The sequence below is a fragment of the Lactuca virosa genome, chromosome 4 (genome assembly GCF_052849685.1).
Source record: "Lactuca virosa cultivar CGN04683 chromosome 4, Lactuca_virosa_CGN04683_v6, whole genome shotgun sequence".
NCBI classification, from domain to species: domain Eukaryota; kingdom Viridiplantae; phylum Streptophyta; class Magnoliopsida; order Asterales; family Asteraceae; genus Lactuca; species Lactuca virosa.
In genome coordinates this window covers 295,937,497-295,958,124 of record NC_136429.1, presented here as the reverse complement: position 1 = coordinate 295,958,124, position 20,628 = coordinate 295,937,497, and the positions used below count along the sequence as shown (strand labels likewise).

The 20,628-nt window shown below is 39.0% G+C and overlaps 1 protein-coding gene across 2 annotated transcripts; it reads left to right on the top strand.

Annotated features, from left to right (window-relative positions):
* Positions 1 to 7,201: 7,201 nt before the first annotated feature.
* LOC145108407 (NEDD8-conjugating enzyme Ubc12-like) lies at positions 7,202 to 9,516 on the top strand. 2 transcript variants are annotated; one of them, XM_079045430.1, is made up of 7 exons: positions 7,229 to 7,347; positions 7,433 to 7,494; positions 8,075 to 8,188; positions 8,313 to 8,421; positions 8,504 to 8,582; positions 8,672 to 8,788; positions 9,137 to 9,516. In XM_079045430.1, the coding sequence occupies exons 3-7, from the start codon at positions 8,080 to 8,082 to the stop codon at positions 9,272 to 9,274; spliced, it is 552 nt and encodes a 183-aa protein (XP_078901556.1). In that variant the 5' UTR covers positions 7,229 to 7,347; positions 7,433 to 7,494; positions 8,075 to 8,079; the 3' UTR covers positions 9,275 to 9,516. The 2 variants fall into 2 exon arrangements, with proteins under 2 accessions (XP_078901557.1, XP_078901556.1); XM_079045431.1 differs by lacking the exon at positions 7,433 to 7,494 and having other exon boundaries at positions 7,202 to 7,347.
* Positions 9,517 to 20,628: the final 11,112 nt, after the last annotated feature.

Sequence of the window (20,628 nt, the reverse complement as noted above, 5' to 3'; positions counted from 1 at the left end):
CCCTTCTACAAACTCACAGAAGGGGAAAATACCATTTTACCCCTCCTTGGCCTTAATAGTCCACAAATTGACAAAACCCTAAAAGTCAACCAAAAAGTCAACGACAGGGAGTACGCTGCGCGTACCAGCTCTCTACGATTGGCGTACTCAGCCGCCATACAGGCATCAGGGATGCTCGACCCCTACGTTGCGCGTACTGGGATTACGCCCAGCGTACATCCCAGTTTCACTCTTCTCACTCATTTGGTCTTAACCAGTTAAGACCTTGGCTCATATCACAGATCTGGACTCCCTAAAATCTCTTACTCCATAAATTCAGTGACTTTAAGCCTTTGCATGGCTGATATGGTCACAAACACACAAAATACTCACTCTCTTATCTCAAAAAGCTCATATCTCATGCATGGCTTGATTCCAACGACCAACATTGGATTTTTATGATATTACACCACTAAATACACTCAAAGGGGTTGATCATAGTCTTTGGAGCTCAATATCTCATAAAGTCTCCAAATTTTGGGACAAAAACCCTAAAATGCTATACTATGATGCACAAATTAAAAGAGTGAGAAAACTTGAAGCTTTATACCTCTATGTGAAGCTCCCAGCACAGATATGCTCAGATCCAAGGGCCTGGACTCTCACTCCTTCTTCTCCAAAGCTTATTCTTCACTTCAAGAACACACAAAGACTCTTAAAGGCTCTCAAATGCACTCACAAGCTTTAAGAATGAAGGTTTAGGGCACAAGAAGGTTTGTTGTCTGAGAATGGTGGCCAAGAATGAGACCATCATAACCTTTATATAGGGGACTCACCCTAAATTAAGGTTTTCATTATGGGCCTAGTACGCCCAACGTACCCTCTGGTATGCCCAGTGTACTAGGTGGCTTCCGCGTCAAATGCACGCATATGAGTACGCTGAGCGTACACTCGCGTACGCCCCGCGTACTCATTCAACACCTTTTCTGAATAAAGGGCTAAAATGGACAAGTGCTCAAAAGATCAAGGGTTACAAGGTATACTTGGACTTGGGATGTTACAATTCTCCCCCACTAGAATCAGACTTCGCCCTCGAAGTCATGCTCCGCAAATAACTCTGGATACTGCTCCCGCATCTCATACTCCGGCTCCCAAGTCAACTCGGACCCTCTCCGATGTTGCCACTGAACCTGAACCATGGGCACCTCTTTGTTCCTCAGAACCTTCACCTTTCGATCCAAAATCGCGATCGGCCTCTCAATGTAATTCAGGCTCGCATCCACCTGAATGTCCTCTAGGGGTACCACTGCCGTCTCATCGGCTACACACTTCCTCAACTGGGATACGTGGAAGGTGTTATGAATCTGACTCAACTCTGCAGGTAGCTCCAACCGGTATGCTACCCTACCCACTCTGGCGGTCACTCTGAAAGGACCGATGTACCGGGGCCCCAACTTGCTCTGCTTCTGGAATCGGATCACCCCTTTCCATGGGGATACCTTCAGGAGGACAAAATCTCCAACCTGAAACTCTAGCTCGGATCGTCGCCTGTCTGCATAACTCTTCTGGCGACTCTGGTCCGTCAGTAACCTCTGTCTGACCTGCTGAATCTGCTCAGTCGTCTTCAGCACTATCTCAGTGCAACCCATCACTCTCTGCCCTACTTCTCCTCAAAAAATGGGAGTCCGACACCTCCTCCCATATAGAAGCTCAAAGGGGGGCATACCGATGCTGGAATGGTGGTTGTTGTTGTAAGAAAACTCAGCCAAGAGCAAATAAGTGTCCCAACTTCCTCCGATGTCCATCACACATGCTCGCAGCATATCCTCAAGCGTCTGAATCGTCTGCTCGCTCTGCCCGTCTGTCTGCGGATGGTATGCGGTAATGAAATGCAGACGTGTGCCCAACTCCTCATGAAATTTCTTCCAGAACCTGGGAGTAAAATGCACGTCTCGATCCGACACAATCGAGGTTGGCACTCCATGCCGTGCTACCACCTCTCTCACATAAATCTCGGTCAGTCTCTCTACAAAAGAGCTCTCACTAATAGCAAGGAAGTGAGCACTATTCGTCAGCCGGTCCATAATCACCCATATCGCGTCAACCCCACGCATAGTCCTCGGTAACTTGGTGATAAAGTCCATAGAAATCTATTCCCACTTCCACTGGGGAATCTCCAAAGGCTGCAAGGGACCATGTGGACGCTGGTGCTCCGCCTTAACCCGACGACAGGTCACGCACCTCTCTACAACCCATGCCACGTCTCTCTTCATACAAGGCCACCAATAGTCTCTTTTCAGGTCCAAATACATCTTAGTGGCCCCTGGGTGGATCAAAAATCTCGATATATGCGTCTCTCTTCACCTGTATAGGGCACCCAAATCTGCCCATGGAAGGTCATAAGCCCACGAATGTCCATCACAAACTCGGACACCTGCCCAATCACATGCTTTCTCTTGCAGTTTTCCGGCCTCACAACCTCCACCTAAGCCTCTCGGATGGTATCCAAGACTGGAGTCATCACCGTCATCCTCATACACACATCCCGGTTCGAAGCTCCCTCGGCTCCACGACTCAAGGCATCAGCTACCAAATTAGCCTTGCCTGGGTGATATAAGATCTCACAGTCATAGTCTTTCACTACATCCAACCATCTCCTATGTCTCATATTCAGATTGGGCTGATCCATCAGGTACTTCAGGCTCTTATGGTCCGTGTATATGGTACACCAGACACCATAAAGATAGTGACACCAAATCTTGAGGGCGAACACCACCGCCCCTAACTCCAAATCATGGGTGAGATACGTAGTCTCATGAGGCTTCAGCTGCCTCGACGCATATGCTATCACATGACCTCTCTGCATCAACACTGCAACCATCCCCGAAATAGACACATCGCAATAGACCATAAAGTCCTCCACTCCCTCTGGAAGGGCTAACACCGGAGATTCGCACAATCTCTGGCAAAGAGTCTCGAATGATGCCAACTGCTCAGTCCCCCAAACAAAAGTAACGCTCTTTCGGGTCAATCTGGTGAGAGGAACCGCAATCTTGGAGAAATCCTTGATAAATATCCGATAGTAGCCGACCAATCCTAGAAAACTCCTGATCTCGGATGGGGATCTCGGTACCTCCCATCGCATAACTGCCTCAATCTTGGCCGGATCGACCAAGATCCCATTCTGATTAACGAGGTGTCCCAAGAACTGGACCTCTCATAACCAGAAATCACACTTGGAGAATTTGGCATACAACCTCTCTGACCTCAATACCCCAAGAACCTCTCGCAGATGCTCCTTATGCTGCTCTCTGGACCTCGAATATACCAGGATGTTATCGATGAACACGATCATCGACCGGTCCAACATAGGCCTGCACACCCGGTTCATGAGATCCATGAATGTTGCCGGTGCGTTGATGAGCTCGAAAGGCATCACCACAAACTCGTAATGCCCACAACGAGTTCTAAAGGTCGTCTTCTGAATATCCTCCTCGCATACTCTCATCTGGTGATAACCAGATCTCAAATCAATATTGGAAAACCAAGATGCCCCTACAACTGATTGAATAAATCGTCGATCCTCAGAAGTGGATAACGGTTCTTGACCGTCAACTTGTTCAACTCCCGGCAATCAATACACATCCGGTGTGAACCATCCTTTTTCTTGACAAAAAGGATCGGCGCTCCCCACGGTGAGCTACTCGGTCTGATAAAACCCTTCCCCAGCAGCTCATGGAGCTGTGAGGATAACTCCTGCATCTCTGGTGGCGCAAGGCGATAAGGTGCCTTGGCAATTGGTGTCGCGCCCGGAACTAAATCAAGTCGGAACTCCACCTGCCTCTCGGGAGGTACACCCGGCAACTCCTCAGGAAAAATATTAGGAAACATACACACTATCGGAACATCGGCGATAGAACTCGGCCTCTCGGCGACAACCCGCGTATCCATCACATACGCCAAAAAGTCCACACAACCCTGCTGTAGACTCTGCCTCGCCCTGGCGGCAGAGCAGAAAGCTGACCCTGATCTGGTACCCTCGCCATACACTGTAAGCACACCCCCACTAGGGTCTCGTATAGTCACCAACTGACGCTCGCAGTCGATCACAACTCCAAAACGGGTCAACCAATCCATGCCCACAATGACACATACATCACCCATCGCAATCGGTACCAGGTCAATCGGAAACTCGACACCAAAAATCTCCAGCACACATTCTCGGAATACATCAGTAGCAAAAACCACATGCTCATCAGCTATAGAAACCCTCAAAGGTCGACTCAACGCTTCACGTCGAACACTGATGTGACGACTAAAAGCTAAAGACACAAAGGGTCGACTCGCACCCGAGTCAAATAACACTAAGGCAGGTACAGAACTCACAAGAAATGTACCTAAATATGGCACAACATAAGCACAATAAATCTCAAAATGAATAAATAAAGAATTACGTACCAGCCACAACATCCGGTGTTGCGCGGACCTCCTCCGCTGTCAGCTGAAAAGCTCTCCCACGAGCCTTCGGGGCCTCGACCTTCACCGGCCGACTATCAATCGCACGCAAAGCTGTAGGAGTGGAACCCTGAGCTGATCCCTGAACAAGCTGAGGGCACTCGGCCTTCTGATAGCCGATTTGATTGCAGTGAAAACATACTGCAAATCCCTTGGGGCAATCTTTCGCCATATGCTCCTCTTTGCCACATTTGTAGCAAATCCCTGCCCGACATGTCCCCTCATGACTCTTGCCGCACTTCCCACAAGTGCGGCCCTTTTGGCCTCCTGACCTAGAATCAACGGGCTTAGCCCGCTTGGCTGCCGGCTGCGACTGCGCTGACCGCCAGTCTCTCCCCTAAGACTCCGCATCCTCCCTGGCCTGAGTCTCCAGCTCGATCTCCCTCTTCCTGGCATTTGCCTGAAGCTCAGCAAATGTCTGATATTTAAGGGAGATTACTACAACAATTTGTAGTAGATATCTACATGAAGATTGAGACTTCACGTTTGGAGTTTTATAGAAAAAACCATGTAACATCCGGATACCCATGTATCTTATTTTAAGTATTTTGTTGAATTTTAGAAAGGGACTCGGCGAGTAGGCGCTCAGACTCGCCGAGTGGAACCGCGCTTCTGCCAGCCTGGATTTAATGAAGGGACTCGGCGAGTCCATGCGTGGACTCGGCGAGTCCGCGCTGTCAAATGAAGCCCTAATTTTCGGGGCTTGTGCCCTATTTAAAGGTCCTTATGGCTGTCATTTGAGGCCACTTTGTTCCAGAGAAACCCTAGAGAGAGTGAGGAAGGCTTGAGTGCAAGAAAGGGCTTATAATCTTCATTTTGGGGTGATTTTTGCTAGAGAAAGAAGAGAGGATCCATCTAGAACGTGAAGGGAGCTTGGATTGGAGCTAATCATCTTGAGATATTGTCTCTGGAGGTATAATCCCTTCTATTTCGTATTGATATGATAGATTTCATGATTTTAGGGTTTTTACCTCCCTTTTTTAAGATCTAGTGAGTATGAGGTCCCCTTTTGTGTTGATGATATCAGATCTGGATCTTGAGAGGTCCATAGAGTCACTACCTTCTAGCTTTTTGCAAGCAAATAAGCAATTGGAGACTAGGTTGCCATTTCTAGTGATATTTCTCCATTTGAGGCTTGATATGGGTTGCATGCACGTAAATGTTGCACCTTTACGTGACTTTTGAATGTTAGAAGGATGGATCTACTGTTTGGTGAAGCAGATCTGACCTCAAGAGATCTTTTGAGAGTTTTCATGGGAGGAACTCGCCGAGTCCATAAGGGACTCGACGAGTCGAGTCGGGTTGCCCCGTGACTCGCGATCTGTAACGACCCGGGGAGTATAGGGTTGACTCAGTGAGTCAAGTGAGGACCAGGGACGAGGAGGCAGGCATGTACTCGCCGAGTCACTCTAGTGCACTCGGCGAGTCTGGTCAATGTTGACTGTTGACTTTTGTTGACTTTTAGGGATTAGTCAGTGTTTGGACTTATGAGCCATTAGAGGGGCAGAATGGTCTTTTACCCTTATTAGAGAAATTATAGAGAGGAGTTGGCCTAGCCTTTAGAAGTTGTATTAATTAGAGAATTTATTTATGTGATTAGGTGAAGGCTAGTGCAGTATTTCAGAGTTCGAGGTTTACCGAGTTACTCGAGGTGAGTCTTCTCACTATACTTTACCTTGAGTGGTAAGTAGAGTTATGTGACAGAGTATCTTGTATGCTATGTATGTGATGTGTTGCACTGCATTATTTCTATGTGATCTATGCTGTGTGTATTCCAGAGTTTACAGAGTTAGGACCGGAAGGTCCACAGAGTTAGGACCAGAGGGTCCACAGAGTTAGAGCCAGTGAGCCCACAGAGTTATAGCCTAGAGTGGCTAATATGTGTTATATGTGGTATTTTGGGGAACTCACTAAACATTTATGCTTACAGTGTTTTGTGTTATGTGTTTCAGGTACCAGTAAGGATCGCGGGAAGGCGCCGGCATGATCAGTACACACTATTGGAGTTTTATACATTATGATCTTGGGATGTGTTTTCATGGATTTGATATGTGATACATTGGGATTCGAGAATATTTATGAATGAAATTATATTTTAAAAAGTGAAAAATTGTTTGAAATTTACGGTGTTACAAACCAGTCCAAAATAAGATTTTTCAACGAGACTACTTATATATCTCGCATGAAGTTGACCCCATCCGATAAAAAAATTCCATTCCGTTTTCAACGTAGGCAATTCCCAATAGCAGTTTGTTTCGCTATGACCATTAACAAAAGTCAAGGACAGTCATTATTAAATGTTGGATTATGCTTGCGTAGACCTGTCTTCACCCATTGTCAGTTATATGTAGTTGTTTCTCGTGTAACAAACAAAAAAGGTTTGAAGGTACTCATATGTGACGAGGAAGATCGTTCAACTAATAAAACAAAAAACGTTGTCTACAAAGAAGACCTGCAACGTTTATAGATATTTATCGATTTAAGTGTTTCTTCTTCACATTTCAATAATAACAATAGCCATAAACTTTCTTTTATAATTATTATGCAATATATATAAATGTTTTTATATTTTTTTAATACGTCCCGCATTTAACCCGGTTATAATCTAATTTATGATTATAAAAAAATAAAAAAATCTGAAGTACAATAATATAAAAAAGAAAAATAAAAAATACATCACTATTAGGAATATAAATGGGGCGAAGCCATATTTCCAAAAAGTAGACTTGCTTTCAGCGTCGTTTCGTGTAGATTCTCTCACCATCTGTTTCGATAAGAACCCTCTCCCCGAAATCCCAAATATCTTTCTTTCCTCCTCTCGTCTCTCCTTTTACTCGGCTTTTGATCCAACAGGTTAGCTTCCTTTATGCTTGTAAATCACATGTACATGCATATAATTATTGAATAAAGACGCCTGATTTCCGTGTTATTCGATCAGATCGCAATAGTGGTAGCTTTTAAGAAACAATTCTGTAGCTCAGGTTTTGATTTTGACTAATCGTGAGTTCATTTCTCTCTTTTCTGGTTTGATCTAAGTATTTGTTTCGACTTTCTTCGTTTTGGATTTGCTTGTTCAGGGTTTAGCTAGTAGTTGTTTTTTGACTGGATTAGTTTCCGCTTTTAAATATTCCGGCCACTGATTTTGTGCCCTAATTTGGGCAACCGATGCTATTATTGGGCTTTTATTGTTTCTTCAACTGCTAAGCTTCCTTTAATTGTTTTCTTATAGTTCGCTTTACCCTTACACTGACTTTTATGATAGATTCTGTGAAAATCTCATCTTATTCATTGGTTATTTACCCTGTGTTTTGCTCAAATACGAAAGCTGTAGTATTTGGGGAACATATTTTCCCTTTCTGTGAATCAGATAGTGTTTAGAGTGCAAATTTTGAGATTGATAGTGAAATTCAGTTATCTTCTAGATTTATTTCATTTTGTTGCTAGTTCCATCAGCAGCTGTGATTTGATCATCAATATCACAGGATCTTGCTTGTGTGTACATCTGTTTTATAAAGGTCAATACATAAATACTAATTGTTTTCTACACTAATTTTACTTATTCTCTCTTGTTTTACTATAGGTATAATGATTAAATTGTTTAAAGTTAAGGAGAAACAAAGGGAACTTGCAGAAAATTCTAATGGCAAACCACCTGTTAAGAAGCAAAGTGCAGGTGAATTGCGTCTTCACAAAGGTAAGTTACATTACATTCTTATTTAGCAAAGCACTTTAGAGTAATGGACTAATGTTGATCAAAACTTCAAATCATGATTCTGCTTTTGCAAAATTCATTTTTTTTTTCTTTTTTCTTTTTGCAGATATAAGTGAATTAAACCTACCCAAGACATGTAGCATATCATTCCCAAATGGAAAAGATGATCTCATGAACTTTGAAGTAACCATTCGGCCTGATGATGGATACTACTTGTAAGTATATGCAACAAAATCATATATGTATCAATTTATATGCATCCATCTTTCTTTTATCTAACTGATTATCTTCTTTCAGAGGTGGCACATTTACATTCACCTTCCAGATTTCATCCATCTATCCCCATGAGGCACCAAAGGTCAAATGCAAAACTAAAGTGAGAAACACCCTTCACAATTTCATTTCTTTAATATTTTTTACAAATCTTCTCAATTCAACATATATTTATATGCCATTTGTATGTAGGTTTATCACCCCAACATTGACTTGGATGGAAATGTTTGCCTCAACATTCTTCGTGAAGACTGGAAACCCGTCCTTAACATAAACACCATCATCTACGGCTTGTATCATCTTTTCACGGTAAACTCCATCACCTGACAGAATAGGTTGTATTGTATTTGACATGCATTAGTCTGTCAGACTCAATCATGTCTGTCAGATAAAGTTTCACTTTTTATACCATCCAAAAAGGTGAAACTTGGTGGGAGGATTTTGCTTTTTCGCAAAAGACATAAATGCCCTCTTCATTTCTCTCACCTCTAAGGACAAGACTGGACAAAACAGAACAGGTTGTACTGCGTTTGTTAGACATGACTCAGATGTCAATAAAATAAAGCTTTACTTTTTGTCCTATCTAAAAAGGTGGGACAAGGACTTAGACATATGCAAAAAGACGTGAATGCCCTTTTGATTATTATTTTTGTGTAGGAGCCGAATCATGAGGATCCACTGAACAGAGAAGCAGCTGCAGTGTTGAGAGACAACCCGAAGATGTTTGAGTCGAATGTGAGAAGAGCAATGGCAGGTGGGTATGTGGGCCAGACCTTCTTCACCAGGTGCATATGAAGTATGAAGTCAATCAGCACTCACAGCCATGGTGGAAATAAGTCTGTGTTCCCAAGGGTCTTTTTTGCAAATTGGGAGAAACTTGGGGGGTTGAAGGTGTTGTTTATGCAAAATGAAAATGGTCTGTTTGTTTGTAACTCTGTTGAATGCCATTATTTCGGGTCTCACTTGTCAAATTGTCTTGTAAAACTATGATGTGTTTTGGGAAAGATAAAAGAATCTCATGTTGATGTTGATGTTGATATTGATGTTTGCTTCATTCTCTCTTTATCCTCTTTTATTTCTTATATGCACAAACCAATTTTATGTGTACATAATGACATTATATTGAAGATGATCATACCCACAAATCAACACCTTGAGTGTGTGTGTTCTTGTAACATTTGAGTTGTTATGGAGTTGCACATAAGAGATAAAAGGTCTTGGATAGAAGGTTATAATATAGAGTAATTAATATCCACCGATGAATGTTTCTTGAAAGGGTATGTGTGATTCACTTATATAATCGTTTTCTGTTTATGTCAATGTTTTCAATGATTAATAATTTATTTATGCAACAAAATTATGTGCGTATCAACTTATATTTTCAATATATATGTTTATGTTTCATTTGTTATTATGAATTTCTTATAAGCTTACATAACAAGATGAATCTCTACTACATTGTTTTTTTAAGAAATGAAACATTATTATGTAAATTGGCAAAAATCCAATCTGTTGGATATTTTGAAAAGAAAAAAGTGTGTTTTGATAAAAAAAAAAACTCATTAGTCGGTATGTAAAAGAATACCGGTTTTTAAAATGGAGACTCGTGCTTCTTCTCATAATTCCCATTCCCATTGATATGTATAACGATGAATCGGATGCCATTGAAAGTGGGCCAAAAGAATAGGGGCAAGATTAGAGATGCATATTGATGGTTAGTTTTTTTGAGGTCAGTCTCGGAGTTTTTTTGGGATCGGTTTCGTGGTTTTTATGTAAGTATTTTTCGGTATTTTGGTTTAGATTTCGAGTTTTTCCATTAACAAATGTCTCATTAACACAAAAATAATATATTAAGATTTATCAAAAAAGACAAAAATTTCATAAATGATCTCTGTGGCTTTCAAAAAGTAGCACTTCTATGATCTTTGAGAAACATTACATTGGTGGTCTTTTAGATTTCTAAAGGTCATGTGGCGTTAGTGTTACAACCCAAATCCAGGAAGCCCATTTTTGTCTAACTGGGTATAGTCCAGCCCATAGTTTAGATAGCTTCCAGAACTTGTCCCTTAATTTCCTTGTCTTTTAGTTAGCTTGGCTGTTGATTTCCTTGACTCTTTGTATCCAGGGGCGCCTATAAAAAGGGCTCATCCCCTCCCCTCCTTTCATTTGTATCCACGAAAATTCTCTGCTATCAATACAAAGTTCCCAGTTTCTGATTTGCAAGTGTTGCTTAGTAACCTCTCATCATATTTTCGACTTGGCATTCTTTGACAGCAGGATTGCCAAGGTCGCATGGGTCTGAAATCGACTCTGTGACAGGTTGGTGTTAGAGCAAAGGATTATCCGAGGTTCTTCCTCGAAGGTTTGCAACACGATGGCAGGCGAAGATTCTGTTGTTACTCCTGAGAATGTTGATGATTGTGGCAGAGAAGCTGAAAAACGAATACCAAAAGGTCCAAGTCTCGAAGCCAATCCAGACCCCCTCCCATTCCGCCCAACCGCTCCGGGGAAGCTGTTGAAACTCGAGTTCTGAACCTTGAATCGGTTATGGAAGGCGTGCAGACACAAATCAACGACTTGTACGAAGTGGTTGAGACCTTGACATAATAGAATGCTGCAATGTCACAAGCAGCTAAAACCTTGATCAACGACGCGACTATCGAAGTCAAGCAAGAAATTGGTACCATCTCTGAAGAACTGTTGGCCTATAAGAAGACTATTGGAGATGAGATCCAGACTATACACGAAGAGATGGAAGCTATAAAATGGGAGATCAAAAGACAACCCTTTATGTTGGGAAAATTAGGGAGCCACACTCCCAGCCCTAGCATCAAGGTCCCAAACCTAATGTTTACACAGGAACCCGAAATGCTGCCATGGTCGAAAATTTCCTATTCGGGCTGGAGCAATATTTTGAAGCAAGTGAGGTAGTAGATGATGCTGCTAAGATTGGGAATGCCCCGACGTTTCTACGAGAATCTGCCCAACTTTGGTTGAGGAGAAAGTATAATGAACGAGAGAATGGACCTGCACCATTGTCACTTGGGATCAGTTCAAAATCGAGTTGAGGAAAAACTTTGTCCCGCACAATGCCACTGAAGAAGCCATGGGTAAACTAAGACGGTTGCGCCAAGGAGGTACTATTGCCGACTACATAAAAGAGTTTCACAACTATCATGCTAGAAATTGAAGACTTGTCGGATAGGGACGCCTTGTTCTACTTCAAGGATGGGTTGCGCGATTGGGCTAAGGCCGAACTAAACATGAGGAATGTACAAACATTGGACGAAGCAATATCAATGGCAAAATCGCTTTTGGACTACAAAACCGCACAAAGAAATGCCCCTGCTGCAAAAACAGGTGGTGACAAGAACCCCCCTAGGAAATTCGAAGATCGGAGGGCAGATAGGCTAAAGTTCGATAATCAATTCAGACGCGACCCCCCGAAAGCTCCCAACAAGCCTTGCTTTATTTGTGATGGCCCTCATTGGACCCGGGAATGCCCTAATCGGAAGGCCATGAATGCGTTAGTAGCCGACATGGTAAACAAAAACGATGGTGATGCAACAACACAAGAAGAATAATTTCATAGTTTTAGATTTTGACCAAAAAAGTTCTTTATATTAGACTTTAGCCACAAAGTATACTTTTATGGTTTTACATTTTGGTCAAGTTTGTTAATTTTACACTTTGCATATATATATATATATATATATATATATATATATATATATATATATATATATAGATTTGGTCCCTATAGTTTTATACGTTCACACTTCCCACGCGTTACATTGTTGAATGCCACTTTTCCATCCTCGTACTTTGTAAAATGTTAGTTTTACCCTCTCAATTTAATTTGTTATTTTAGACTTTGCCCATAAAACTTTCTTATTTTAGATTTTGGCCATAAAACTTTCTTATGTTGGCACCTTTGGTCCCTACATTTTTGTACGTTTACACTTCCTACGCCGTTACTTTGTTGAATGCCAATTTTCATCCCCGTACCTTGTAAAATGTTAGTTTTATCCCCTAAATTTGAACAACAACAAGTTCCACCCATTTACGTTTCGTATATTGGCATGTTTGCAGGTTTGATATGTTTGGTCATTACATAGAAAACAAATTACAAGAACTGTACCTGTACTTTACGAAATAGGTCTCTATGTAGAATTATATTTACATTAACGATGCATACGTTGATGTACTACACTGTCCTATTGTCCTCAGAACATTATACAAACACAAAATAAAAACATCAAACGAGAAAAAACCAAAGAAACACTAAAATATGCAAACATGAAAAAAAATATTGCAACCGCCGCAAATCACCTTCTAGTTTGATTAAAATGAATAAAATCTATCTTTTATATAACTTTTCCTTAAAAAAAACAAACAACCTTATTTTTTTCTAATTCTTCACTTTTTTTTCTTCAAGCCACCAAACGAAAGTGTGTCTTATATAAATCAATATCAAATTAAACTATTTAACTATTATGTGTAATAAATTATAGAAGTTATATTTTATAAATGTAGATGACAATGTTAATTTATAATATCTAAATTTTTGATTGTTGTGTATAAATAATTATGTAAGGGATTACAAAAATAGAAATCAAGGAAATATTTTAATATAAAGAAAGTATATAAAAAATAATAAAAGACAAAACTGTAAAAATATTTCTTTTGGTTGTGGTTTGTCAAAAAATGTTATTTTGGTTCAAAAAGTTTTGGACTAATACTACCGGTTCAAAATAATTTTTTTTGTTGCGGTTCTGATCTATTTTTTTTAATTCTTAAAATGAAAGCTTTACTCATTTTAATTTGTTTTTTATTTTCTTTTTTTATCACTTCACTATTTTCTAATTAAAAATAAAAGAAAAATCTTACGCACCCAACCCCCACCCTACCCAACCTATTTTTTTTCACACATTTCACCTTTTTAACTTGAAAAAAATCATATTTTCTTTCTTGAAAATGCTATCGGCTACTGGACCATTGTCAGACCACCGTCGGACTGCTGAGACTGAAAACACATCTTCCCTTCCCCCTCTCTTTCTCTTTTTATTTTTCTCTATAATACCCATCTCCCTCCCGATTTTCACAAAGTGAAAATAGCACCACCACCACTATCACAAACGCCAACACCAACGGTCGGACATGTGAGCGCCACCACCAGTATTGAACCTCCTTGAAACCATAGATTTTTTTATGGCGAAGAAGATGAACCAAAATCTATAGATCTTGTGGCTCTAAAAACAAAATTTGTAGCTCTGGGGAAGTTGGCGATGAAAACCCTTGGGAATTTTGATACCTCCAATGGGTGAAGTCGATGCTGAAGGGCTGGTTAATTAGGGTATTCCAGATTTGGGTATGAAACGATCTCTAGTGGTATATCACTGGCAATGACGTCGCTGTAAACTCTACCTCCAATGGGTGAAGTCGATGCCGAAGGGCTGGTTAATTAGGGTATTCCAGATCTGGGTATGAAACGATCTCTAGTGGTATATCACTGGCAATGACGTCGCTGTAAACTCATATTACCAGAGAACCCTACCAGAGAAGACAATCCGAGAAGGGGGAAGCATTGTAAAACAATCATCTAAATGCCTTTGTCCGCCTCCGTTAACATCAACTTACAGCAAATCTGAAATCCTAGCTCCATCCGATGATCATTTTGATGGCTTTGACTTTTGTAGAAGTAGAAGAAAGATAAAGAGATAGAGATGGTGATCATAATAGTAGAAAAAAGAGAAAGGGAGTGGCACTAGAGTGGTATGACAAGTCTCTGGTGGTGTTCTGATGAAAAGGGTGGTGCCGGTGGCCGGTTAATTTCCGGTGGACAGTAAAGAGGGAGAGAGTGAGAGAAAGAAATAGATAGATATGGAGTTTGTAATAGAGGGATGGGGTGGGGGTATGTTATTTGGGGGTATGTCTAAATTTTGTTTTTTGTTTTATTTTAATAAGATAAAATAAATAAATAAATAAAAATAAGAAGGACAAATCAGTCTTTTTAAGTACTTTTACTTTATGGAGGGACCAAAACTACAATAAAACTCATATTTTGAACTAGTGGTGCTGGTCTAAATTTTTTTGAACCAAAGTGACAATTTTCGACAAACGACAGTGGCTTTTTTGCAATTTTGCAATTTTGTCGATAAGAAAACAAAAAGGATTATAAAAGCTAAATACAACAACAATTAATGGAGCTTAACCACATATATGTCCTACGAAAAATCTTTCCATCAATGGCGTAGCCATATGGAGGCAAAGGTGGGCCTTGGCCCACCCCACACAAGTTTGAGTCTTATATATTTTTGTTAAGTAAAAACGTTTGCGCTTCATATGGCCTAGATTTTGCCGATTATAGATTTGATAACTGCGATTTTTGGAATTGTTGCTAACTATTTCATATTTCGTTCATTATTCGTCAGGTTGGTATATTAATTTTTTTGCTGTCATCTAAATACTCAATTACTTGTTTTTATTTTTATCATAGACAATTTTCAGTTAACATATTGTTTACCAATTTAGGTTTGCATTGATTTTATATTTTTATCGTAAGTTTCTAATAAATTAGGTTATTACTTGTTGCTATGAATTAATTATTTGTATTATTGTATTACATATAAGTTTGTTTTGTATAAAAAATATAAGACTGTGTTTGTATTTGATATTGCTAAGCTTTTCTGTTTAGACTCTATTCTAGATGATTTTAATGATGTAAGAGAGCATTGTGTGCTACTTAAATGAACAATTTACTTTATAATGCATACATTGTTATATTTTGTTATCATTTGAAGTATTTTGCTACTCGTTTATATTTTGTAAATTATTTTCCCTACCTTAAAACAAAATCATGGCTACGCCACGACTTTCCATTATCTACAAAGTTAATCATAAAACTTATTAATTGTACCCTCTATGTTTACTATAAGAAATTAATCTCTATAACAATGATACCAATAAATCCAAAAAAAATCAATTTTCAATAATCTAAAAACTATATTTCTAGTCTTTCGTGAAAGTAAGTTTACCCTGGAACACTAAACCATGTTTCTTCAAAATTACCGTAGTTTCTGAATATTGTTGTCTCGTGGATATGAATTAACATATTTATCTCTTCCAAGCCCAGACCAGGTTAACCATCGGAGTTCTTGCCCCTTAAAAAATTTGAAGATTTCCATTAATTAGAGTTCATTCAATTGATTACTGTCTCACCTACATTAAGTAAAAAAATCATGAAACCTTTAACCATGTTGACTATATGTGACAGGCTTAAAGTATCACATATGATTATGCAAGTGAAATCAACTGGAAATTTCACACAATCAGGAACTTTTAACTAGTTCCACTCCTAGGGCCGGCCCTATGGGAGTTCAACCAGTGCTTAAGAACAGGGCCCACCAAAACATAAGGGCCCAATTTTTTTCCTTGTTAGTATTAGGTTAACTTTACTACTTACATATTGCTGGAAATAGAAGAGGCCGACACACACAAGCGGGAAATCAAAAAATCGAGGGAGAAAAACGCTTCGATTCTTGAACGCATGCCTGCTATTGAAGGGTCTACAATCATCGACAAAAGTACGTAACGATTCTATTTTTTTGTTTAAAATCAGATTTGGGTTTTGATGTTTTTGTTCTAACTTCTTTCTTCTCCAAAATCAGGATCTATTGAACTGTAAATTTACTGTTGACTTTCTTGTGGGTTTGATTCCTAAAATCAGAAGCTTTGAGTTTCTTTTGTCTTACTTCTTTCTTCACTGGAATCAGATCCACTGAACCAGAAGCCGCAATGTCCTACTAGATCTAACACTCTAAATTTTCGAAAATCAGAAGCAAAACATATCCCCAAAGCTCCAATTCGGCTTGAGTTTTCGAAAAACCATAAGGTACAAAGAATTTTATTTTTTCTTTCTTTTTGATTCGTATATGATAATATAAGTCATTATCTTTTTGATGTAGTATTTAATCTGAATTTTTACAGGTTTTTTGAAGGACTTAGAATCAAAAGATTTGTAGTATAAGAAGGTCTTAGAAACATGCTTTTAATTTTATTATTACAATTGTAATTTTCATGTTTTTTCAGGTTTTAAATAGAACCAAGTTTTTATGTGTATTATTTTGAATGGTATTTGAACTTATGTATATTGAAATTAAAATGAAAAAGTATAACTTCTAGAGGCCAACCTGTATACGAAATTAATGAGTAATTTCATATGCTTAAGATTTTTCAGGAGAAACTAAATGGTCAAAGCATTGGTGGTGTCAAAAAATTCTTTATTGAAACATCATATGAACTGTTGGATCCTTACATCAAATATGAATAAACATGTGTTAAGCAAGTTAAATGAAATTAGCATACAACCCTTTGATCTTCAAAATTTTGGGGCCTATTTTTTACTAAACTGTACAGGGCCTTCAAAATCTCCGGGCCGGCCCTGTCCACTCCTCCATGTAATCCGGCCTGAAGACAAATAAAAAATTTACATCAACTTTGAACTTCTTTATTATTTGTCCCTAATCAGCAAACATCAATAAGCTTTGCTATAGATGTAACTATTTCTCATATAATTCATAGATTTTTATAATTTCAAGATTTATGGTTTGCAAAAGGGTAAGCCCTTAGTGTAAGGACAATTGTTTAAACATTAAGACTACATTTGTATAGGGCACATATAAATTCTTATAGAATTATAATTGTTGATGGAGGAGAAACAACAAGGGTTAGAGGTTATGGTCACCGATGACTAAGATGGAGATGGAGATGTCAAAAGTGGGAGTCCCGAATGATTGGTATCTTGATCCAAATGCTTCATCTTTGAATTACAAATGTTTTCAATAATGTAATTTAGGAATCCATAAGAGTTCAAGAGACTTGTCTGCTTTTGCATTTCTTGGTCACAAATACCTAACATATAAACCATTTTTGCATTAATTGCTTTGTTGGCTCATCTAATCATGTATTTATATGATTCTTTGCTGGTTGTGAATTCAAGTACCTTGAGTTTTCAAAGCTTTATAGGTATCGTTTCAAAAGGTTGTAGTTAGGAGTCTTTGTTCTTGGGTGTCACTTCAGTAAAAAAGCTGAAAAAAAGAAAAGGAGATTCTTATTCCATGCATCATCTCCGCCACAAAATTCATCATTGGAGAGTCCCAAATATTACAATCATGAGCTAAAATTGAACCCAAATTCAGCTTGTCCGGCTGATCAGTTTCTGGAATTTGTGAAAGAGGTAGTTATAATGCTAGATTGGTTAAAAAGGAGTTGGTGAAGGCTAAAAATGAACCTAGCGGGTTGGACCATGCTAATGGATAAAGTTGGAAGCTTTTGGTCCCTTTGATCCCTTTGATGCTTAAAGGCTAGATCTTGGTGGTTTGGACCATTCTAATGGATAAAGTTGGAATCTTTATCCATTATGGAGATTTTAGGATCCATAAAAATGTGATCTTGATCCTTCTATACCTTCCATGAAAGTGTCATGATGTCTTAATGGATTAATAAGTTAAGGTTTTGGCTTTTGGACCTTTTCTAAACATGGAAAGTCATAAAGGTTGAAACTTTATGACTTAGAATGATGTTGTGGACTAGTTCTAAGTGTTGGATGAAAGGAATTAAGAGATTAAGCACTTAATGGAAAAGTGCCTTTTGGCCGAGTACGCCGGGCGTACTTTCGAGTACGCTGCGCGTACTCGTATGGGGTCCCAATTCTAGATGCTGAGTACGCTGGGCGTACTCATCCTAATGTTGACTTGTTGACTTTGACTTCCGTTGACCGTTGACTTTTTGACCAAGTTTGACCTTGGGTCAAACTTGAGGGTTTTAGGTTATTAATTAAGACTTTATATGGTCATGGTATTAGTGGATTCGCGGGTGAGAGCAGTGCAGAAAAGGGATCGTGTCGTAGTGTTTCAGGGTTCTTCGATTCGGGTGAGTCTTCTCCCGGTGCTCGTGAGTCGAAGGCACCAATGCCGGATCACTAAATTATATATGTAGGATGCTAGCTGTCTTTGTGACTCTCGCATGTTTGTATGAGCCTGTGTGGTAGAATAGTTGTATTTGTGATGACCAACTAGGTCTAGCTGTTATTATTGTGTTATGTTGTTTATATGTGATTGAGACTGCTGATAGTCTCCAGGGTTGCTGATAACCCACATCCACTGGGCGTGCTGTTAGCCCACTGGGACTGCTGATAGTCCCCAGGGTTGCTGATAACCAGGGCTGGATTAGAGCATGGGCGAAGAGGACATATGCACAAGGCCTATTTATTTTAGGGGGCCAATTATATATATATATATATATATATATATATATATATATATATACACACGATAGCCCAACAAGAAACGAACTACTGGACTAGGTCTGCAGGTCATCAATCGTTCGTCGACCACGCACCACCAGAAGAGAAGACAGAAGTGAAGTTGATATCCAAAATCGCACAACCAGTCGACTGCCTATGTGAAATCGTCCAACGGTTTAGCAACGTGCAACACAGCAGCAACGTGCAGACGTGCAGTGGTTTTCAGGTAAAAGCTTTCTACTTTTCTTTTTGTTCCAAACCTTGAATCGAAATTGCCAAATCACTAAATCAAATTACCAGATTATGAGGTTATGTTGATTGTTTAATGTTTATCAGAAATCAGATTGTTGGCTAGCAAATGTAATACTATTGATAAACTATCAATAAATCAACATGATTTATGTACGCTTTAATTTTCATACCAGTCCAGCTTATTCCTAGCTTCCTAACCCGAATCATTGAGTTTTTTAGTAACTGTGAACACAATATTAAGGTTCTACCACTCCAGGTTTACTAAATAACATCTAGGTAGAATTTTAGGCTAGAAAAAATGCATACATATGGTTTGAAACCTCATAAATCAACTCACCTAAGTTGTAACTTCTATGGAGTTAATCAATGAATGTGTGTGTTCCTGTGTAAAGAAAGTTTCTTGCACACTCAAGACTTACAGAAATGTCCCTGTAATTTTTCTTATTTTAAGGATTAACATCAACAAATTTAAATGGTATTAGAACGTATGTTGCAGAGTTCAAAAGGGCATGCAACGGTCTAGTTCATGGGGTTAGATTGAGTGTTATAACTATGGATGATACTCTCCATAGCGAAAAATGGAATAGCTGTCACCAAGTTGAAAAGATCTTGGTACAACTATAGTTTCAAGACAAAGTCATATTTTTAAAAGCCTTAAAAGTTGGAGGTTTTCAAGAAATTGAAGATGTGCACAAGGTATGGTTTAATGGATATTAAATTTAGTAAATGCACAAGTGATATACGGTTTGTTGGTGAAACATATCCTTCACCTGGGTTAACTCAAATGAAGACAAATTGAATTAAAAAGAGAAAAAGAAGGGGTGTAGACATAGTACATGTTTATCCATTAGTTTTCAAGAAGGGTTATATTTATGTTAGACATGGGGTGAGCTTCACGGGTTGTCGGTTACTTGTTACACGTTAGGGCCTAAGGGCCTTTTATTTTCGGCTCGTCCTGGGCATTTAAATCATCAGAACCGGCCCTGCTGATAACCCATAGCTGTTTATTTGTGTTGTGCTATGTGTGATATTTTGGGGAACTCACTAAGCTTCATGCTTACGATTTTTGGTTTACATGTTTTAGGTTTTCTTATATTAAAGTAGGGGCAAGACTCGATTGCATCGCATCAATGGGGGACTTGTGTACTTGATAACTTTTAATGATACTCTGATAAATGTTTTAAGATCTTACGGTTGTGAATTACATAAATACTTAAAGTTTTAATCGAAAAATTTGGGTTGAAATTTGGGGCGTTACAACTTCTAATGTTCAGATCACGAAATGTGATGAACATGTTCAGATCCGAAAATCAATTTTGAAGTCTCAAAATTTGAAGAAGAAGAAGAAGAAGAAAAGAAAGGTGAAACAAGTTTGGATGCCAAAAGTTTAAGTTTATGTTGCTTCTAAAAAAGTTGAGAAAATTCAAATCAAGCATGTTAACTCAAAAATTCATTTTCAAAAGTTTGTCAGAAGTTGGAGAAAAAAGAAAAAGGTTTATGGTTGGTTCAATGAGATGTTTGGAAATTTTTGTGTTCCAACTAAGAAGCCAATATTATTTTCAGAAGATGATTATTGTTCTGATCAGTGAAT